The sequence below is a fragment of the Rhinolophus ferrumequinum genome, chromosome 6 (assembly GCF_004115265.2).
Source record: "Rhinolophus ferrumequinum isolate MPI-CBG mRhiFer1 chromosome 6, mRhiFer1_v1.p, whole genome shotgun sequence".
Taxonomy (NCBI): Eukaryota; Metazoa; Chordata; class Mammalia; order Chiroptera; family Rhinolophidae; genus Rhinolophus; species Rhinolophus ferrumequinum.
The window spans coordinates 41,628,526-41,650,400 of NC_046289.1; the positions used below are offsets into that span (position 1 = coordinate 41,628,526).

Genomic DNA, 21,875 nt, shown 5'->3' on the forward strand with positions numbered 1-21,875 from the left:
GAGCATGACTCTGATAAGACAGGGGAGGGTTCCCAATAGCATAGCATGCTGCCATCCTAACAGACTGCCACAAATGACAATCAGGGATTCAGTAAGAAATCTTGGGTCAGTAAATTGATTTTACATATCTTTTCTAAGAGTTTGTGACAGAACTTTAAAATCCAATATTTCCTTCCAAATTGTTTTTCCTTTTGGTTTAAGTAGTTAAGACATTGTTCATAATTAGCACAGTACATTTGATTTTAGACACATTTATGGCACTTCTGGCCTATAAAACTCTAGAATTCCGTGAATTTCAACATTAGTTGAAGTAGCCTTTCAGTTATATTTACATGTGTTGTAAATATGTAAATATATTTTTACTTTAAGTAATCTTCCAAAATACAAAGCACTCCCAGTTGTAACAGTGAGTTTGACTTATTGATAAAATGTTGAAAATGTTAAATGTTTGATTTTATACAAGCTTATTAAATATATTTTTGTGGAAACTACATGTGTCTTGTTTGAGTTCATGTTTTATACTTAGTGCTATCAATACTGGTTTTTTCCATTCAGAAGATACATAGGCAACGGAAGCAGTATAATGAAAGGGGTATTGAAAAATGAAATTAAGCTAGTGGAATTTTATCAGGAAAAAGTTATCTTGCAGGGCATGTGATCAAACTTTTCGAAGATTTAAGCTTACACATCTTGTGAACTCTCGTACACTCTACTAATTTTTCTTTCCTGCTACTACTTTCTTTATATTACTGTTTAATTTAATTAAGGCTTAGCCATTTCTAAGAAAGTCAGAAACTACTGTTTTAGAGTTCCCAGATAAGAGGCATTACCTTTTTCATTATCACACTTTTTTTTTCTCTAAAAGGTATATACTCAATGAAATTCCACTAATTTTAGTAATTAGAAATACAATATAGAATCATTAGTTTAAAAGAAATGGAAGGTACTTAACAGAGATTAGCATTTGTTTCTTAAAATGGAAACCTAATATAATGGGGTCAACATTAAAGAAAATGCATTTTGAATTAAAAAAAAAAGAGATAAACCTTAATCATTTCTATATCAATACCTTGCAAACATTTTCAAATTCAGTAAGCATTTGTTTTTAAATTTTAGGAACTGGAGTAAACTTTAATAATAGTTCACATGTTAAAAGAATAAACCTATGAAGAATACATTTTTTGTGTATACCAAATGAAAAAATATACAATGCAGTGAAACAAATACATATACAAAGTGATTTTTTGTGCATTTTTTGATCAAGAGGTTTATATTCTATATTAAATCATAATATAAAAAGCAATACATAGTTTTTGCTACAGCAACTGGAAAGCTCTCTTAAATATCTTTAAAATTAAGAGCTCACGGTATATGTAAGGTGATATAGATTGAGTCAAGCCTGTTGAGTTATGATACTACTTTAAAATGACTGTAAAATTAAAAATTTTCTGTAGAAATTAAATGAGCATATCCAAACATGGAATAATATTACTACGTGGTTTAATTATAACCCAGTAGTAGAATTTAGTAAATTCAAGCAGAACACATGTACTGTCATCATAGACAAATACTTTAAATTATAACAGCATATTTCAAGACAAAATCAGGAAACTACATGTTAACAAAATGATATAACCATGCATACATACATCTTCTTAAACACTGAAATAAACAGCCTAAACCATTTTGCAGTCTTCAGAGGTGGTTGGTATTTTACTCTGTTCTGATGGAAGCACTTGGAAATGTTTGCATGGAGACATAAAACAATATTTAACTGACAGTTGGTCATGCACCTGTATTTTTTTAAATTTGGATTAAATTTTCTTCTTTTCTGATTGTTCAGCAGATTCTGACTTTGGTGCAGGAAAAGCTTGATGATACAGATGTCTGTGGGTTGCTGCTGCACTGTAAAGCTTATATAAAGCCTAGAAATGCAAGAATCCAGATTATAAAACATTTTATTAAACATACAGATGTAAAATTTTTCCTTTTTAGTGTAATTAATGGTACTGTATAAAATTTAGCATGCTAAATTTGAAATCTGTATCATTAGTCAGCATAGGATATAAATTAATAACTAGTGTCTTAGAACTCAAAAGTATTTTCAACTCTCCAGTGTGTGTATGTTACTACTTTTGTGGATCGATCTTTGTGGTAAGTGTTTTACTTGCACACTAAAGTTGCTTTTACACCTCTGGGAGTACAACGTCCTAACCACCACCGTGTTTCCCCAAAAATAAGACCTAGCCGGACCATCAGCTCTAATGCGTCTTTTGGAGCAAAAATTAGTATAAGGCCAAGTCTTATTTTAATATAAGACTGGGTTATAATATAATAATAATATAAAATATTGGATATAATATAAAATACTGGATCATATTAATTTTTGCTCCAAAAGACAGAGCTGATGGTCCGGCTAGGTCTTATTTTCAGGGAAACCCCAGGGGTGTGTTGAGAACTCACACTGTGAATATTATCAGTTTTAGAGGAATTATAGAGGAGCTCATAACTTCTGGCTGCCAATAGCTACTTCATTATATACATAGCTAGACTACTTGCTATCAGGGCTTCCTTTTAGGTATTTCAGAATGGGATCACTGTTTTTTCCATTATTTCCTGATATGGTCATGCAAAGAAGCACATGTCCTCCTCCCCCCCCACCCCCCCCACCCCCGCCTACTGGGATCCCTCACTTAAATGTTCCCTTGCCTTGTTTCCATTAATTAGTTTGTATGAGAAACATTACCTCAGAAAGCCTTTCCTCACTAAAACTCCCTCTGTGGTTATTCTTTGTGTTATATTGAACAGTATTTGAATCACAGGAATCTTTACATATTGCTTTATATTAATGTTTATAAATATTTTTGTTCTTTTTTCCTCCCGTAGCTAGTGTCTAAAATTCATTCCCTTCTCTGACTTTCACATAATGAACATTCAATTAAGACCAACTTATGTAATTCTGGAGTCTGTAAAAAGTGAATATTTTTAAAAGGTGGACAAAACCTTAATATCCTTTAAATAATCATTGATGCCCAGGAAATTCCATTGATTTTTATCTTTTTGATTCTGTGTGGCTGTTTTGATTTTCTAAAGTCTGTACCATCATCAGTACTTGAATGCGTATTGGTGTAACACGGTATTAGTTCTGTTATATTCTGATTCTAACACATTCCGTTTAATCCCTGTTCTCTTAAAAGCTTTGATATTTTCTTAAGTTTTGACTTACAAAGATGCAATTTGTTTTTACTTTAGTGAATTTGTTTTACTGAATTTTACATAAGATAATTCCTTATTGAATTATAAATATTAAATATATCATTGGTATTAGAGGACATAATCCAATTACATGTAACAGCAGAAACTGAGGAAAAGAATTATGTGCTGTCTTTGTAGTTGCTCAGGATCAGTTTTGCTTCCTGAAGACAATGAACTAAATGACTCCAGAGATAATTTTTCTTATGTAACAAATGATTCCTTCCTGGAAGCTGAGATTGTTTTCTTAGATGTAATTTTGCACGTGTGGAAAGAGTGACGTGGTAGAAGTAACAATTTACAGGTCAGGTTGGAGGTATGCCAAGAAAGTTATACTGCATACTGACCTTGAACCTGCTTAAAGTGAATAGGTAACTCAAAACCAAAGTTACAAACAACTTCTAACGGTTGTAACTTCATTTAAATACTCTAGTAGTTAAGTTCCTCAAGATTGATAACTACTCTGTTTCACTCTTCAGTAGAGCAAAATGCACAGTGTTGGGAGCTTAAGAATTTTGAAGTTTTCTACACATTTAGCAAGCAAAATAGGATATTCATGATATTCGTGATAATCAATTCTTGCATTTCATATGCAGATCAAATCACATGATGTCTGGAGTAAATTAAATATTTTAAAACCATATTAAAAATTCACAATTAAAATTGTAAATGCTAGGAGAACACAGAAGCAGTAGTCACCAAAGATTTTCTAATCTACATTTAGACATCCTTTAATGGCTAGTTGGTTTATAAAATAAAAATAGAATGTTTACAAACATAGTACTTAATAAAAAAAATTTAACTTACCTCATTTGTAGTTCCCTGTGGCAAAGGCAGTTTAAAAGGGAGAAAAGAAAAGTATATATCCTGCTTCGTTAATAACATGATATTCAACTTTGTAGTATTAATTTGTGAGCATTTAAGTACCAATACTGCTATAGAGTATTTCTGTTTAGATTACATATTTTATATGAATCTTTTAAAGAAGCCAATTTTATACCCTTTATAGGTTTCAGCATCATATTCTAGGAGGGCTTTGGGATTTACCTCAAATAACCCCTGTTCAATCTTTTGAGGTTGAGGGGCCATTTGAGACAGTGGCTCAGAGAACTCAGTGTTTAACTCATGCGTTTCCCATAGTGTTACCATTAGTTTAGCTCTAGATTTTTCAAAGGCAATTGGTAAATCCATTACTTAACAATTCTGTTTTAAAGACTATATATAAGTATACTCTTAATGCTAGAATGATTGTAGTTATTAATTGCTCCCTCAGACCATAAATGTGCAAAAGTTTTAAACTCCAAAATTTTGTAAAGAATCTTAAGCTTTACTAAATTCCCCTAAATTTTCATGAGTGATGTGAAGACATTTCCAGAATGACATAGTGAGTTGATTATTGTTTTAGGTGTGTTTATAATTGTCTCCCTTGTCCATAATCAATGATTTGAACAATGGACCATGGTGACTCTGACTCCCTAGGTTATATTAATTGGATCAAAAAGGACAGCTGACCCATAAGCATCTGATCTAGAGGCTGACCTGGACTCATGACTTGGTATAAATGTCTAGTTCAAATAGAAATAATTTAAGTCATCAGATATTGCTTTTAGGAATTTATACTGAAAGAGACAGTGATAAGACTTATGATAGTGGGCTGTATATGCTCCTAAAAAAGCTAATGCTAGTCAAATGATATGTTGTAAGTATGAAGTAAAGTTAACATATAATTGAGCCACAATTAGCTAAATACTCAACTGTGTTTTCTTAGTTTTTGTAACAGCTTTAACTTTTAGGATAAGAAAAAGTAAAAATACCGCCCGATCTATGTATTTTTAAAAAATACTAAAATGTTAACTGAAAAGAGTTTGTATAGGACCTCCTATATTGTATTATAATTACTGTGTTTCCCTGAAAAATAAGACCTAGCCAGACCATCAGCTCTAATGCGTCTTTTGGAGCAAAAATATTAATATAAGACCAAGTCTTACATAAGACCGGGTCTTACGTCATATTAAAATAAGACCAGGTATTATATATTATATTTTATATCAGTCTGGGTCTTATATTAAAATAAGACCGGGTCTTATATTAATTTTTGCTCCAAAAGACGCATTACAGCTTATGGTCTAGGTAGGTATTATTTTCGGGGAAACACGGTAGTTGATTCTGAAGTTCTTGAAAACTGGAATCACATTCATCTGTTTATGTCCAACATCTACATAGTGTCTGGTACGTAGACGGCATTCAAATGTGTGCTGAATTTAGTTGAAGAGAATTAAGTGTTCCTACCTGGTCCCACAAGGCTGCAGCCACCTGGTCTATGACAGCTCCCAGCTCTCGGTATTCTCCAGAGTACCGGATGTATGCCCAGGTGCATAGAGTGATAAGGGTCAGTCCCATTATCATATTGCACAGGCTAGCTATGATGTCCAAACCAATGAATCCAGTCACACCAGCAATCACATATGTGATAAAGATGACAACAAACAGTGTGGCTGGAGTACGAGCTGCATGGAAGATGTTTTTGCTATCATTGTGCTTGATATACTGGATGTAAAGTTCATCTATTTCACTCTCCAACTGCTGCAGGTAACGCCGGCTAAATTCCTCCCCACCCATCTTCTTCACCCCTCGGAATAGCTTCACAGATTCTTCCTTAAGCTCCAGATGTTTGGTCTGCAGGTCATTGGGGGCCAGAAATGGTTTATCACCCCCACAAATCTGTCAGATGGAGAAGTATTGTTTATTCAGTGCAGATAAAAATCAGCAACTGTATCAAAAATTTTCACTTACCTAGTTAACCAGAAGGAGCTTGCATGTATGTTTTGTCAACCCACATCTTTCCAAAGTTCATATCTATCAGGCATGACTATAAATGGGACTGATACTTTATAGGTGACTTATATAAAGTCATTCTTAATTTTTATTTTCTTTTTGACATGGGAAAGAATTTCCAGAACTTAATTCAAATTCCTCAAGACGAAAAGACATGCAACAAAGTGAACTGCAAACTGAGTTCATTCACAGAATGAGTCCAAATTCAAGAAAACTAGTCCCTTTAGGAAATTTTTTCTGACTGCACTGAAGTAATTTTGACCAATGAAGTTTAATTCAAAACAATGAGCAATGCTATAAAGCTCTAAAGAAAAAATTTTAAAAACATTTTCTTTGGCAGTTTCACTGATTTTTGTTTCAATGGAACTCATTCAGTATGTTCTTCAAGAGACTAAATGGAAACATTACATGTTCTTGGATCATATTTTCAATTTTTTTCAGAAATTACAAGGGAAATCTCAGTTACTGTTACCATTTACTTCGGTTATTTGAGATTTAACTATATAAAGGATACTCTCATTCTAATTATCCTTTAGCTATGTCATAAACACCACTCCATATCTTGTGTTTCCCTGTCTCTAAGACTTGATCGATTTTGAATGTAATATTCATTTTTATAACATTTTCAGGGGAAAAAAGACCTGTCACACAGTAGATACAGTAGGTGTCCTATCACACAATCATGAGATGCATCCTAATTGAGAATGTTAAAACAAAAAGAGGAAATATCATATGTAGAAATATTGGCCTTATGGTTTAATGTCTTTATTTCCTAACAGGTTTTTTTTTTTTTTAATTTAAGATAGAAATATTGGAATTGTGCAATGTAGGGAGGTACAGTGGAAAGGGTAGCATATGTTATTTTAGCCACTAGACCTTATAAATTAATGGGAAAATCTGGCAAAAACAATAGTAAGTAAAAAATATGTCTATTTAGAGAACTCATACATTTAAAGTTGTGCATACATAATGTTTTTTTCTTGGTTTGTTTTTAAAATATTTTAGGAATACAATAAATAGAAGTGCAATACACACAGGCTGAGAAAGAATAAGTGAAAGCCATCTCTTTGCATCTCTATACAGTATAACTTGGAAGAAAAAAGAGTGAGCTCATGGAAGAAATACTGATTTTATCTAAAACATCATTTAAAATATTTAATTCTTACCTCTTCCATTTTTTTGTTGTATGTATCCTTAGCAGTTGCCACGGCCGCTAAATTGTTAGCTTCTGCTGTGGCCTTTGGACAAAGTACAAAATATGATGTAAAATGGAATTCATATTTATTAAATTTCCACAGGCAGCTCTCATTTATGAATATCATGTGCAAGAAATGTGCAAGAACCCAAGGTCATAAAATAATTTGAAATTGTTGAACTATTTCCACTACATTTTTAAAAATTAGTAAAACTAAAATTTCAAAATGCGTAATACATAGATATTTACTCAATAAACCATCATTCTAAAATGAATCTTCATTTGGAAGATTTTTCCTCTTAAAAAGTATTTTTAATGCGGCTGAACTTGGGCTGCAGCGGGGCCCCTCCCAGGAGGTCCCAGGGGCAGGCCTGGTTGCCGGCTTCAGATGCAGCACAAGCACAACCCAGCTGCCTGCAAGCAACACACCCAAAAGGCAGAGCCTTGCTAAAGTGAATCCTGCTCTGTAGGGTCAGCCCCTGTAGTCACCGACAGTCCTCATAACCAATCAGCACATCCAACTGATATGCAAACAAAAGCCAAGGCTCAATTATAATAGGAGGGCATACACAACTCACACGAGGTACATACCTGGAACATCTGGGTCAGGTGACCAGGGAGACTGTGCCACTGAGCACCACAGGACACCTGTGTTTCCCCGAAAATAAGATCTAGCTGGACCATCAGCTCTAATGCGTCTTTTGGAGCAAAAATTAATATAAGACCCGGTCTTATTTTACTATGTGTTTTGCTCCAAAAGACGCATTAGAGCTGATGGTCCGGTTAGGTCTTATTTTCGGGGAAACAGTACTACATAAGGCCTTTCTACTAAAACTGGGAGACACTTCAGTCCTGCCTAATACAATGAAACAAACACAGGGAGGCAGCCAAAATGGGGAAACAAAGAAATATGGCCTAAATGAAAGAACAGAACAAAGCTCCAGAAAAAGAACGAAACAAAATGGAGACAAGCAATCTACCAGACTCAGAGTTCAAAACACTGGTTATAAGGATGCTGAATGATCTCAGTGAGAACTTCAACAGAGATAGGAAACATAAAAATGGAGATAGAAAACATAAAAAAGGACCAGTCAGAAATGAAGACTACAATACTGAAATGATGTATTAGAGGAAATCAACAGTAGATTAGATGAAGCAGAGGACTGAATCAGTGATTTGGAAGATAAAGTAGCAGAAAACACCCAATCAGAACAGCAAAAAGAAAAAAAGAACCCAATAAAATAAGGATAGTTTAAGGGGCCTTTGGAACAACATCAAGCATACCAACGTTTGCATCATAGTGGTCCCAGAAGAAGAGGGGGAACATGGAATTGAAAACTTATTTGAAGAAATAATGATGGAAAACTTCCCTAACCTTGTGAAGAAACTAGACATACAAGCCCAGGAAGCACAGAGAGCCCCAAAAAAGATGGACCCAAAGAGACCAGCACCAAGACACATCATAATTAAAATGTAAAGGTTAAAGACAAAGAATCTTAAAAGCAACAAGAGAAAGCAGTTACCTATAAGGGAGCTCCCATAAGATTGTCAGCCGATTTCTCAACAGAAACTTTGCAGGCCAGAAGGGATTGGCAGGAAATATTCAAAGTGATGAAAAGTGAGAACCTACAATCAAGATTACCTAGCAAAGCTATCATTTAGAATCAAAGGACAGGTAAAGAGCTTCCCAGACAAGAAAAAGCTAAAGGAGTTCATCACCATCAAACTAGTATTATAAGGAATGTTAGAGGGACTTCTTTTAGAGGAAAAAAAGAAAGATAAATATGAATTATAAAATGGCAATAACTACATATCTATAAACAATTTCTTTCAATGTAAATGGATTAAATGCTCCATTCAAAAGATAGGGTGGTTGGGTAGGAAAACAAGACCCTTACATATGCTGCCTACAAGAGACTCACTTCAGATCAAGAGACACACACAGACTGCAAGTAAAGGGATGGAAAAAGGTATTTCATGAAAATGGAAACGACAAAAAAAGCTGAGGTAGCAATACTTACACCAGACAAAATAGACTTTAAAACAAAGATTATAACAAGAGACAAAGAAGGACCCAGTAATTTTCAGAGACCTGCACATCCATATGTTCATTGTAGCATTATTTACAACAGCCAAGATATAGAAGCAACTAGAGTGTCCATCAATGAGTGAATAGCTAAAGAAGCGGTACAGATATACAATGGAGTATTACTCAGCCATAAAAAAGAATGAAATCTTGCTAACAAGGGTGGACATAGATGGTATTGTGCTGAGTGTAGTAAGTCAGACAGAGACAAATGCCATATGATTTTACTTGTATGTGGAATCTAAAGAACAAAATACCGGTAAAACGAACAAACATAGATACAGAGGACATTTTGATGGTTGCCAGCTGGGAGGGGGGTTGGGGTAGGTGGAAAAGGGAAAAGGATTAAGAAGTACAAATTGGCAGTTACAAAATAGTCATGGGGATGTAAAGTAGAGCCTAAGGAATATAGTCAATAATATTGTAATAACTATGTACAGTGTCACATGGATACTAGATTTATTGGGGTGATCACAATATAAGTTATATAAATAGCTAATCACTATGTTGTATACCTGAAACTAATATAATATTGGATGTCAACTGTAATTGAAAAATAAAATTATTAAAAAATATTTTTAAGCCTCTCACCAAATGTTGGGGAGAATATATAAATCCAGACACATAAAATATGTCAAGTTTAAGGACTGCTATTGATAGAACAATGTCTCACTAATAACAAAAAGGAACTACTATGAACTTAAATTTTTAAAATAAGTAAGGAAAAAGCTACTTTTTCCTTTTTTAAGTGTTTACTTGTAGAGACCACTTGTTTAAAACCTGGACCTACTTTTCTAATTCTTGTTACATGTGTGAATCTAAACCATAGTATGAGTCTGTTTTCTAAACAAATTTAGTACAAAGAGAATGAAAACTCTTTGGTATCAAGTGTTTATATCTCAGCACAAGTGAGGCTGCTATATATGTATTTGAAAATGTTTAGCTGAACCCACAAATGGGCAGTTATTAGAAAAATAATCTAATATTAACATCATTTTGTCCACTATTTTTATTTGGCAATTTCTAACAGCCAGAATGGAGCGTATCTTTCGCTTAGCATAGCATAAAGCTAAGGAAAGCGTAGCTTTAGTGTTTTAAAATGTTATGCATGCCTCCTGATTAGTAATTACCTGTAACATGGATTTGGGGTGTGGTAATTCTTCACCTTGATAGATCTTTATATAAGCCTAAAAAGAAAGAAAGACTCATGCTCAAGTAATTCCATTCAATACTTCTCTAATTCTATTAAATTGTATTCTAAGGTCTTGACAGTTCAAACAATATAAGGTCTTGGCAGTTTCAAGAACTTTTTCTCATACTTTAAATTCCCTCTTAGCTCTGGTTCCCTTTTCCTGAAATCTCCCCCCACCCCTTTTTTCCCTGAAACGTCCTTTTCACACACCTTCATTTGCCAATCCTACTCTTTTTAAAGGTTTAACTCACTTCCACATCCTTTAAAACTTTCTCAGATCCCTCTGCTAGGAGTAACCTTTCTTTTTCAGTTACCCACAGGAATTTGTACCTGCTGATGTCATAAGTTTTATGGAAGAGATTTGTGTAGGGGTCCTGAATATCCTACTAAATTCTAAGCTTCTCCACAGTGTCATGCACAGTAAGAATTCAAATTTTAGATAAATAAATAACGGGCCATTTTAACACTCATATTTCAAAATATGTTTCCCTTAAGATAAAAGGGGACAGTGAAGTTACCTCAAGGAGTTTTCCAAAAAAAATTAATTTGAGAAAGTTAAGTTCCTCTTGGGAGTCTAATAATTTTTTATCATTTTTATAGATTACTTATACCTTTGTCCCCATGTTACAGTCTATAATTTTTGTTGTCATAGTTTCAAGGAATAACTACATTTCCAAACATGTCCAATCTAAGTACCCCCAAAATGCACTAGAAATGAGAGTCTACCTTGAAGTACTCCACCAGACCTCGGCAGGTGATTTTGTTCCCGTTGATCTCTTTAATATCTAGGCTCTCAGGACTAAGTAGCCAAGGAATGAGGATTTTCAAGTTTTTGATGAATTCATCATCTATTTCTACAAGCAAAATCAAATTCATCATTATTTTTAAAATCCTATCCAGTCCTCCATGCCATACAATAAAACATGCTTTGATTTCCTCCATTTCTTCCCCAGTGAGAAAGCCATCACACACTTTCCCATCATCTAAACAACTTCTGAAACCCACTTTTCTCAAGGTGAATGATCCTCCTTGCCCAAACTTCTATTTCTGGTCTTTCTTATCTCCACTTCAATTACACATTTATCTTCTGCCTGTAAAATAGCTTTCTTGATATTAAACATTATACAAATATTTTACACCCCATTCACATAACTATTTCATATATTTTGATGTCTTTAAGTCTTGTTTGTGTTCATATATATATATGTATACATATATATATATGTATATATATATACTCATAATTGGGGTGAAAGCCATATATTGACTGGCTATTAAGAAGTATTCCCTCCAGAAAACGTATCCAAAAATTGTTCTATGTTAGCGTGCCCACCCTACGGACAGTGCATAGAACCAGTTATAGTATGGTGAGTAGGAACTCAAGAAAGATAGTAATGATGATGCTACCTCTAGTGGTAAAACTCAGCAACATAAAATAACATGGCAAGAAAATGCCATGGAAGCCCAATAGCGAGCAGATCAGGGGTAGTCTGAGTTATTTACCTACTATGTTTAGCTCAAGTGATTACATATAACCCATGTCATAGCATTAGGTTAAGCTTAGTGTGGGAACAGAGCCAGGAGAGCAGTTTCCAGGCTCTCGGCCTCCCGTGGAAAGGTGCTGGCTCAGGCAGTAGATGGCCATTAGCTGTGACTAGTTGGCCATCAGCTGTAACTGGTTAGCCATTAGTCACTGATATAACTGCCGTGGCTGCGCTCCCGGGGGTGGGGGGTGGGGGGTGTTGGTTGGTTGGTTGGTTGGCAGGCAGAGAAGCGGACAGAGGATTGTGGATCGTGTGGCTCCTGCTTTCTGTGTCTCCAGCCCAGCTGCCAGCGAGATTATAATGGTATGACTCGCCTCTCTATGGCTCTGTTGTTGTTCCTTTTTGGCCGCACCATATTCTGTGTTCTTGTGTGGGGAGCGGGACCAGAGACCCCGCACGACACTTAACATTACAGATTTAGCAAAATAACACAGAAAATATATCTTCAGGGAAGTCTTTTCAACAGTGATAATTCCTTAAGTCGTCATTTCAAAACCCCCAAAATGCACATAATATATGTAAAAAGCAGGATATGTCCAGAGACTTGATATCTAAGTAACTGCCTATATATTTTTTTTAAATCTGAACTTGAGCATAATCACTGACTTTTTAGGCTTTGGGACTGGTGATTTCCAAGTTCTTAAAGGTAAAGATGCAAACCTTATGACTGTGTTTGTGTTTTCTCTGGTTGTTTTTATAGCCCCAATATACATTGAAATACCAATTCACATAAGAATTCATGTTTCTCTTCTCTTACTTGCCGCTTTTATGACATGCGTGAGCATGATGTTAGAAATCTATCAGACTTATTTTGCTTCATGTTTTGTACAGCATTGCAATTTTTGGGCCCATGTTTTACGGCTACTTGTATAGGAGTTGGAAATGAAATTATAGTTCAAAATTGGAATGGAATAAGATACACCTGTGTATCTGCTTCACACAAGTGGTAACTATTAAAGTAACCAGCGTATTTGGATTAACAATGTGTTCTGAAGATGGCGTCAGTCATCGTCTAACTCTGTCCTCACTGAGACCAGTGCCAGGTATTCCAATTTTAGAGTCAGAAAATACGAACAGTGTATTTATGACATATGCAAGTGGTGAGCTCTTGCTAACAATGTTAATTGAACACAGTAAATACATGACCCAGAACATCTGCAGACAATTCAGATCACTTTGCAGACGTATACTAATCAGTTTTGGCCACTGCAAGTGTTCAGTAAAAATATATGAGCAGAAGATCAATCAGGATGATGTTTTGCTTTTATCGTTTCTTCAGTAATTTCTGCCACCAAAAGTAAAACCTTGCTAAGAATTCAGGGGCTAGGTCAACGTGGTTATTTGTCACAATAATTGAGGACATGATACATGCTTTATAAGAACTCCACAGGGCAGAGGAACTGGTATATCGCTGCTGTGTAAACTAACCACGGAAGGTATTTTCTTGGGATTACCTGACTCTCACTACAGACACCTTTTTAAAAATAATCACCTTGCAATGGTGTTTAGTTATTTTTCTTAACTGGAACTGCTAAGAATGCAGCTCCACAATTGATGGTGCGGTTACCTGATCATTCTACCTTGGGCATGATAACACAGAGAAACCTCAAAAAGAAAAAAAGTAACTCCTTGTGAATTAAAAGATAGTTAGGGTAGGTATTCAGTAGGCACTTGGTAAGAACTGGTTCAATGTAGCATGAATGGATGTGATTCAGTGCTTTTGATCCTTTTGATTTCCTATGTGGGAAGCTATTAAATTAATACCCATTAAATTTAATCATAGTATTATAAGTTTTAAGTAACACTGGAAATAGTAAGAGGAAATAATTCAATAATGTGAGGGACCATGAACAAATAATAATTATAACAATTATTACTGTTGATAATGAACTTGGAAGTTACTTCTGTAAGTATGTGAGAAACTATTATCAAAGAACAATTTTTGCACAATTTTTTATTCAGAGACATTTCTTCTCCAGAGGCAACCACTCAGATTCCAGCCCTCTGGAGAACAGCATGGCCAGCAGACAAGATATCCTGGCTAGAAATCACACCAAATTATGAGATTCAGGAAGGGATGGAGAAACAATGTAGACAGCAGACTGTCAAAACTGCCCAAGGAGAAACGGAGGCAAAGTAGAACATTTTGGCACACAGAGATTCCGCAGCAGGTCTACCACGCCTCATCAGAACTTTTGATGGGAAATTAAAGCTGCCTTTCATTGCTCTTGCTCTCAGGCTAGCCACTTTGGTAAACTCATAAGCAATTGCGTGGGTCAATGTATGTTCAGGCATGAGTAAAATTTTATGAAGAACAAATCTGTTAAAAAGTGGGATTCTACATTTGCACGATTTGTCTTAAACTCTCTCCCTGAGATCTTCCATTGCAAAATGTATTAGTTAATTTAAGAACTGTAGTTAATGTAAGAACTAGAGGAAAGGAACAAGCCAGAGTAGTTTTTTTGTCCCAATAAAGGACTGTTGTTGAAGGGCCTGCCCCTCCTTTGCCTATTTACGGCTCCCCAACTACAGAGAAGAAAGAGAGGCCTTGTGGGAGCCCTCTTTGTATGTAATTTATTCAAAACACATTGAAGCCATGAGGTAACTGCACAGTATCAAGAGGTCTGTGTGCTTACAAGTGGGTCGGAATTCGTAAGTGACTGTGAAATTGTAGGATCCTGGAATCCACGCAATAGCCTACTGCTATTTGTTCTGTTGTATAAAGGTAAAATAACTTAAAACTTGTATAAAAACAACGTTGATAATTGAGAAATTTGGGATTCTATTTATGATACTAACTGCCATAGTTCAATATGAGGTATCTGAAAGTTAACACTGTGGATACGGGGGAAAAAATGGTTTACTTTTCAAACCAGATCCATAAAACCGAATACAAGTCATGTTATCCTTTTTTAAAAATAACTTGAAAGCTCTTTGAGAACAATTGTGCTGAAAAGTTTATGTTACTGTCTCTCCACCTCTGACACAATGCAGAAAGGCCACAATGTAAATTAAGCAAATGTCTGAATTCACTGGTGTTCAATGCTAGGCTTACAAGTAAAAAAAAAAGTCAGAAATGTCCTTGTATTACCTGGTGTTACCTACAAAGCAAATAGATAAAGACCTGGTGATTATCTACTAGGAAAGATTAACTTCTGTTTCCTCAGATCCCTACCTCCACCACCCCCTTTTTTAAACAAGTTGAGTTGCTTTGGAATCGTAAACTGTTAGACATGCCTCTGTTTCAGAGAGAATTACAGACTGTTAGTATATGCTATTTGAAAAACACTCTAATGCTTTTGGTTTTTAAAAAAACTGGTCCTCATTCAGAAGAAGATTTAATTTTTAGTGAGGCTTTTAAATAATTTATAATTAAATTCTTTAGTAGCAATTTAAAGAGCTTGAATTCAGTACTGTGTGATAGTTCAATCTCTAATTATGTAACTTAATACAACATCCCAATAATAGGTATCTATTTTCCCCGTAAATGTAAATAATAAAAATTAAACAGGAAGACATTAAGGAGCATTTCTCAATGCTCAGAGGTGAGCAGCAATCTCTGTGAAAGAGTGAGGGTTACTACCTCCCAGGTGAACACAGGATTTAGCCTCTCAGTCAGTGTAGAATCCCACAGGTCACCAAGGACGTGCTCTAGCACCAGCCCAGAATTCCCAATTTTCCTGACAATTTCTAATCATCAGCCTCACATCAGTGGATGAACTAAACTACCAGCCAAAAGCCCAGTGGATAAAATGACATTTTTATAATCAGAATAAGTGATGTAATCATATGCATTAAAAGACAAACCTTTCAGTTTTCCATCAAAGTTTGGATTGGTAGCTACTTTTAAGCCAGGATGAGGTAGCAGAAAACAGGAAATTTTGGTGAAACAGGAATGGATGTGTTTTCGAACATTCTGTAGTTCTTCATGCTGGTTCCCTGAGACCTGCAGTAGTAAGTCATTCTGAAGTTTAAACTACTTTCAATATAAATTGAACTCCAAAGAATTCTGTGGCATCTTATATTTGCTATGTCGGTCTGGTCCCACAATGATAAAAATGACAGGCCGTATCTAAATATACCATACATATGGCATTATTATTACAACAAACAAATGTCTATTCTTACACTAACTGAGATGGGCCTTCCCATTTTTTAGTACAAATTGCAGGATTTTACTGTAGCTAACTAGTTCCTACGAATTCCAATTTTAATTCAAAGTACTCACAGGAGACATGAATAGATCATAAAATATTCCCACCTTCTTTTCAGGAGATAGTTCAAGACAGCTTCTTGTCACCTGATAGGTATACATTTAAATTCTAGAAAGGCATCTGAATAGTTGGGTGTTTATTTATAAGCTAAATTGCCCCCCTTTTTTCCCCACATGTATTTGACAGTTAACAATAACTACAAACCTAAAAGGGTAAGCTCAGAGATACTGATTATAAAGAAATTTTTTAATCTTGATTTTTTTTCCAGATTTCTCAGAAGGTATTTTTTGTGGTGTCTGTTCAGTGTAAACAATTCATTCAATATTGAACTATCATGACATAGAAAATGGAAAGTTTTCTAATTTTAATTTCTGTGAACTACTAGCAAAATGTTCTAAGATTGACTTTGGGGACTTTAAAATTAGATATTTCCTTTAAATTGACTTTTAAACCTCTACTAAAACATCAATCCAGTTATTTGCACTGTCAGTTTTGAACTAATTTAATTTTTCAAATTAAAATTTTTGTTTTTAGGAAAAAAATCATTGTTTTATAGATATCTACAAAAGAACTCTTTACCATAATTATTGATATTTGAAAATTGTAATTCTGAAAGTATTTTATTAACTATCTTTTTCATGGAGATACTATGAGGGTCAAATGAGACTGTGGCTACTGTGTATCTATTTGGTAAAGCATTCAAGAAAAATAATTCTAGATGACTATTAGTGAAATTTCATGCACCTACATATCTAACAAACCTTGAGGCGTTTTTCCAAGAATTTGGAGCCACCATCAGATCCATATGAAAATTCGTATGGGAAACTCCAGTCTCGAACAAGAAATATCAGACTCTAAGAAATGATAAGAAGAAGGGGTTGATAAGGAGACTCTAAGTTGCCTCCGTCTGCTTTTTAATTGAAACCAATTAAATTATATTGTCATTTGAATAGTATTCTTTACATTATGGAATTAAAAGCAAACATAACACCTTTGAAAGTTTCCGAGCAGTCTCTCCCCTATTAGATCATCCTACCTGTTTCCAGTAAGTGTAAATAGAAAGCTGCCTGAAAACTGATTATAGTTACATAGAGCCATTCAGCCAGTTTGAGGGCATCTGTCTCTCATCTATCGGTATGGTGCATTCATGTTGGCAGTTTTTGAACAGCTTTTTATAAAGATTCGTTTTATTTGAGGAAAGTTTTCTTGTATTATCTCTTTAAATATTTTCCCTCTATTACGTATGTCTCATTCTCTTCTTCAGGGGCTCTCATTATGCATATATAGCTGGTATGCAGAGAGGTGGGAATCCAGGTTTTGTGGTGCCTGCAGCTTATACAATCTGTGGGGGAGAGGCCTCAACAAGAAAAATAATGCAAACTTGGGCTTGAAAGTGAGTATTTATTTAGAATAAGAAAAATAAATTACAAATTCAAAAAAGCTAACACACAGAGCACACGCACGTTCTCTCTATCTCCAGGAAAATAACATAGCTACTACTTCTTTTTCCGGCAGTTTTTGGCTGCAAATGATTTGATTACTTCTTCATATGATGATTTTGAAATATTTTCTGTTAGAAAGCTAATTCAGTCTTTGCTCTAACAAAGCCACATTTTTTATTATTTTCTTTATTATTGAAAATTTAGAAATGTTTCAGCTTCACAACTTGTTATTTGTAATATCATGTACATTTTTAGTTTCGTCATCTGTGAAATAGGGATAATAATGGAACCGACCTCATAGGATTACTAAATGAGATAATATACCAGGGGTGCCAAAAAAATGTACACAGTTTAAGAGATGTTATCTACTATGTATTACTTTTCCAAGTTGGAATTGAATTACAATAGCAATGTGTAGTATGATGTTTGCTCAAAAGATGGCGCTAATCAAACGAATGCTAGCTTCATTCATTGTATTACAATTTTAATACATTTTTTTCCCATTTTAAAATGTGTATACATTTTTTTTTGGCACCCTCTGCAAATAAGGTATTTTAAACAGTGCCTGACATATAGTGCTCTGTTAGCTGTTTGATTTTGATTTTAATGGCCACATAGTATTTTAGTACATGGATAGACCACAGTTTATTTTGCCATTCTAGATGTTTTCTAGTATTCTAAGAAATGCATTGATAATCATCCTTGAAGTTGAATATTCCTTCACATCCAGAAGGATTTTATCAGGGACTGTGTTTGGCAAATTAGAACAATCATTAAAATCATTTGGGAGGCTTTTAAAAGTACAGAATTCTTGGGCCCCACCCCAGACCTATTGAAACCAAAGTAATAGTAGCTTTCATTTACTGAGTGCCTATTACATGCCAATCACAGTACCAGGAATTGTACACATTTTATGCATTTCTACAGTAGCCCCAAAAGTTAGGTTATAATTTATTATTCTTTTCAGAAGAGATATACAAAACCCACCTCTACCCTCACCTGACATTAGGTAACTTGCCCAAAGTCACATAGCAGAGATGGAAAGGCTAGTAGTATTTAAACTTGGGTCTGACTTCAAAATCCCTGCTGCACTGTGCCTCAAAGTTAAGTACAAAACATATAGTTTATGAACTGAGGGCTGATTAAATCATTCTATTAAAAATTAGGTTAGGAGATACTTCAATTTTTAGTTTCTGAAAAAAAGGGCAGGTAATTGAAAAAAATCAGAATTATTTTTATGGAATTAGCTATCTTTAAATGATCTTTTCTAAAAGTTTATATCTTCTGAGTTTCTAACTGAATCTTTTAATCTTGCCCATTAAAAATTATGTCTTTTAATTCTCTTGTAATATACAGATTCCTCTTCCATCCCTCTTTTCCCCCTTACAGGTGTTGAAGAACCTAGGAATTTGACCTGTAGAGTGTCCCATAACTTGGACCTTGCTGATTGCATTTCCATGGGGCAGTTCAAAATATTCTTTTGTCCTGTGGATTTTCTGCAAGCTGGCCACTGGATACAGAGGCCTGATCTGACTCAGGTTTTATTTCTTTGGAAAGACAATAGGAAGCAGAGTCCTTTTATCAGAAAGCACATAGTATACGATTATCTCTCCTTTGGTGAAGTTACATCATCTTTGCTTATCTGAAGTTCGTTCTTCACTAGATTTCTCATTAAGGTCTCATGGAAACAATATTTTTTGCATTCTTACACACTGAAAAGTTTGTGCCGGTTATACTTGAAAGTCAGTTTTGATGGATATAAAATCCTTGGCTCACATCCTCTTTCCTTCAGAAAGGATGCTTCTTAGTTTGCATTATGGATAGTTCTTGTTTCACTAAGGTAGAGCCTCTCCTCTCCTCCTTTCCCCTCCTTTTCCCTCCCTTCTCCTCTCCATTCTCTTTTCTTGTTTTGTTTTTTTGGTTTTTTTGTTTTGTTTTGTTTTGTGGAATCTTGTGGGGAAAGGAGAGATTCCTACGGAGAGGAAATTTTAAAAATACCTATACCCATTATCTTTAACAGATACCCATTTTTGTCAAAATAAAAAATAACTTGTATTGAGAACATTTATATCTAAAACACGTATTTTGAAACTAGAGGTTAGCAAGGAAGCAACTTTTACAAAATAGAAGTTCATGAACCAGGATAAATGAAACCAAGTATGTGGATTTGGCTATATTTTGCATTTTTCTTGGGAAATTTTAGTTTCATTTCTTGGGTTTTCCACTGGACATCTTCCCAAATCAACATGAGGACCATGTGTAGAATAGGATCAAATATGAAGTCTTATTTTTACAAATCAGTAATCTACATTCCATCTATCTATAGTGTCAAGTTCCCAAGTCCCCTGCCTAATGCTCCTATCCAGTGATGTGCTGGTAAATTGGCTCTCCTACAACAACAAAACATCTTAATTTGTAGCATCTGACAATTTCTATGATGTGAATATGCCCACCATGGCTGACTTCAAGCTACTGATTAATAACTGGCTTACATAATGCCTGAATATTTACTAATTAGCTCTCATGAACTGGTATGTCAGCTCAGCATACCACATCTCCTCCCAAGATAATCTGTATGCTTTACATTTATCATGTATGGAATTCCATGAATCTCAGTCCTTATTTCAAAAGCCATCAGTTTTCCACACTACTGAATCTTGATTTGTTCATATATATAGGTAGGAATAAAAATCAAGAATATAAATTACCCTAATTTTCTCAGATAAAAATATTTGAAGTCGTAAATACTTTTTTTAAATGAATTAAATCCAGTCTGGCAATTGGGGCAAATGATGGACCTATGCTATGTATATCCTACTAATAGTCATATATATATATATATATATATATATATATATATATATATTTTAAATCATGAAAAACACTATAGCCTTTATTAACTTCCCTTTGGAGACTGTATTATTTCAGGAAATTATTCAAAATGAGTATTATAACACTGCTATGAGTAATAGTGAAAAAAAATCCAAATGCGCACTAATTAGGAAATGGCTATAAAAATTATGGCATATTAATATGATAATAAAATACATAGCTATTAATGTTACAAATATGTGGAATATATCAATATGTTTTATGTTGGTTAGAGGTGACATGGGTTGACAACAGTATCAGTGAATTTTCTACAGTGAGGAAGAGGTTGAAGTGGTGAACTGCTACGAAAGCTTGTCTTGTTTGTTTGTTTACCCACAGCAGTAACTCTATCGATTGATTGATCTGTCTGAGCACTGGTTGGTCTCTTGGTTTTAGTATACCTGGCAAAGTGTAAGAAGCAGTGACCCCTGCTGATAAGACTTATATCCCTTTCCAGAATTTACAATGGAGTTCCCCAGTCTATGCCCATGGGTCCTGAGAGGGACAAATTCAGAGAAGAGAAAAATCAAAGCAAATAGCCTAATCAGCATACAACACTTCAATTATCAACCTGACCAATGTTTTTTTTAAGAAGACAGAATCTAGTAGGTATTGAAAATCATATAGAAGATTGTAAGCAGGGACTGGTTTTATTCTAGCTCGCCTCCTGTCCCCACCCTCTTCCCCAGACCTCAGGGGAGAGATCCATACTCCTTCACTCACAGGATACCATCATCTCTCCATTCAAAGGCTCTTTTTGCTTTACTTTATATTTTTCCCAGATCCCCACTCCCATTCCTCAACTGTGTACGTAGTGTTTTAAATAATCATAAATAGTTATTATGTTATAGATCTCAAATTTTTTTTCTGCTTAATTCAGTATGAATTTTAACATTCTACTCATGCTACTCTATATGCTTCTGGTTCACTGCCTTTGGATGTTGCAAAATATTCCAGAGTATGCTTTTCACTACAGTTTATGTATCCATTTTTCCAGTAATGGGCACCTAAGATGCTTCCAACTTCCCACTACTACTTAATGCTCCCATGAATATCCTTATAGGTTTCCCGTGCCACAGAATGGCTGCTCTAATCTGCACTTTCACCAACAGGTCCTGGTGTTCCCATTGATCCAAATCCTAGCTATCATTTGGTTTTAACCCCATGTTCTACTTTTTGCCTATTTAATGGATGTAAAGTGGTATCTCGTTTGAATTTTTTATCTGATTATCAATGAGACTTGA

At 34.7% G+C, this 21,875-nt stretch overlaps 1 protein-coding gene across 2 annotated transcripts in view; it reads right to left on the minus strand.

The window, feature by feature from the left end:
* Window positions 1-1,108: 1,108 nt before the first annotated feature.
* The window catches only part of ATL1 (atlastin GTPase 1), a 71,172-nt gene continuing 50,405 nt past the window's right edge, over window positions 1,109-21,875 (minus strand). The window contains exons 7-14 of one of the 2 annotated variants that reach the window (XM_033107799.1): window positions 17,080-17,172; window positions 15,912-16,050; window positions 11,287-11,414; window positions 10,499-10,555; window positions 7,254-7,325; window positions 5,542-5,973; window positions 4,060-4,074; window positions 1,109-1,925 (exon numbers count right to left, since the gene is read on the minus strand). In XM_033107799.1, the coding sequence (XP_032963690.1) occupies window positions 1,815-1,925; window positions 4,060-4,074; window positions 5,542-5,973; window positions 7,254-7,325; window positions 10,499-10,555; window positions 11,287-11,414; window positions 15,912-16,050; window positions 17,080-17,172 (1,047 nt within the window). In that variant the 3' untranslated portion in view covers window positions 1,109-1,814. The remainder of the gene's footprint in view (window positions 1,926-4,059; window positions 4,075-5,541; window positions 5,974-7,253; window positions 7,326-10,498; window positions 10,556-11,286; window positions 11,415-15,911; window positions 16,051-17,079; window positions 17,173-21,875) is intronic. The other variant, XM_033107800.1, reaches the window with a different exon arrangement.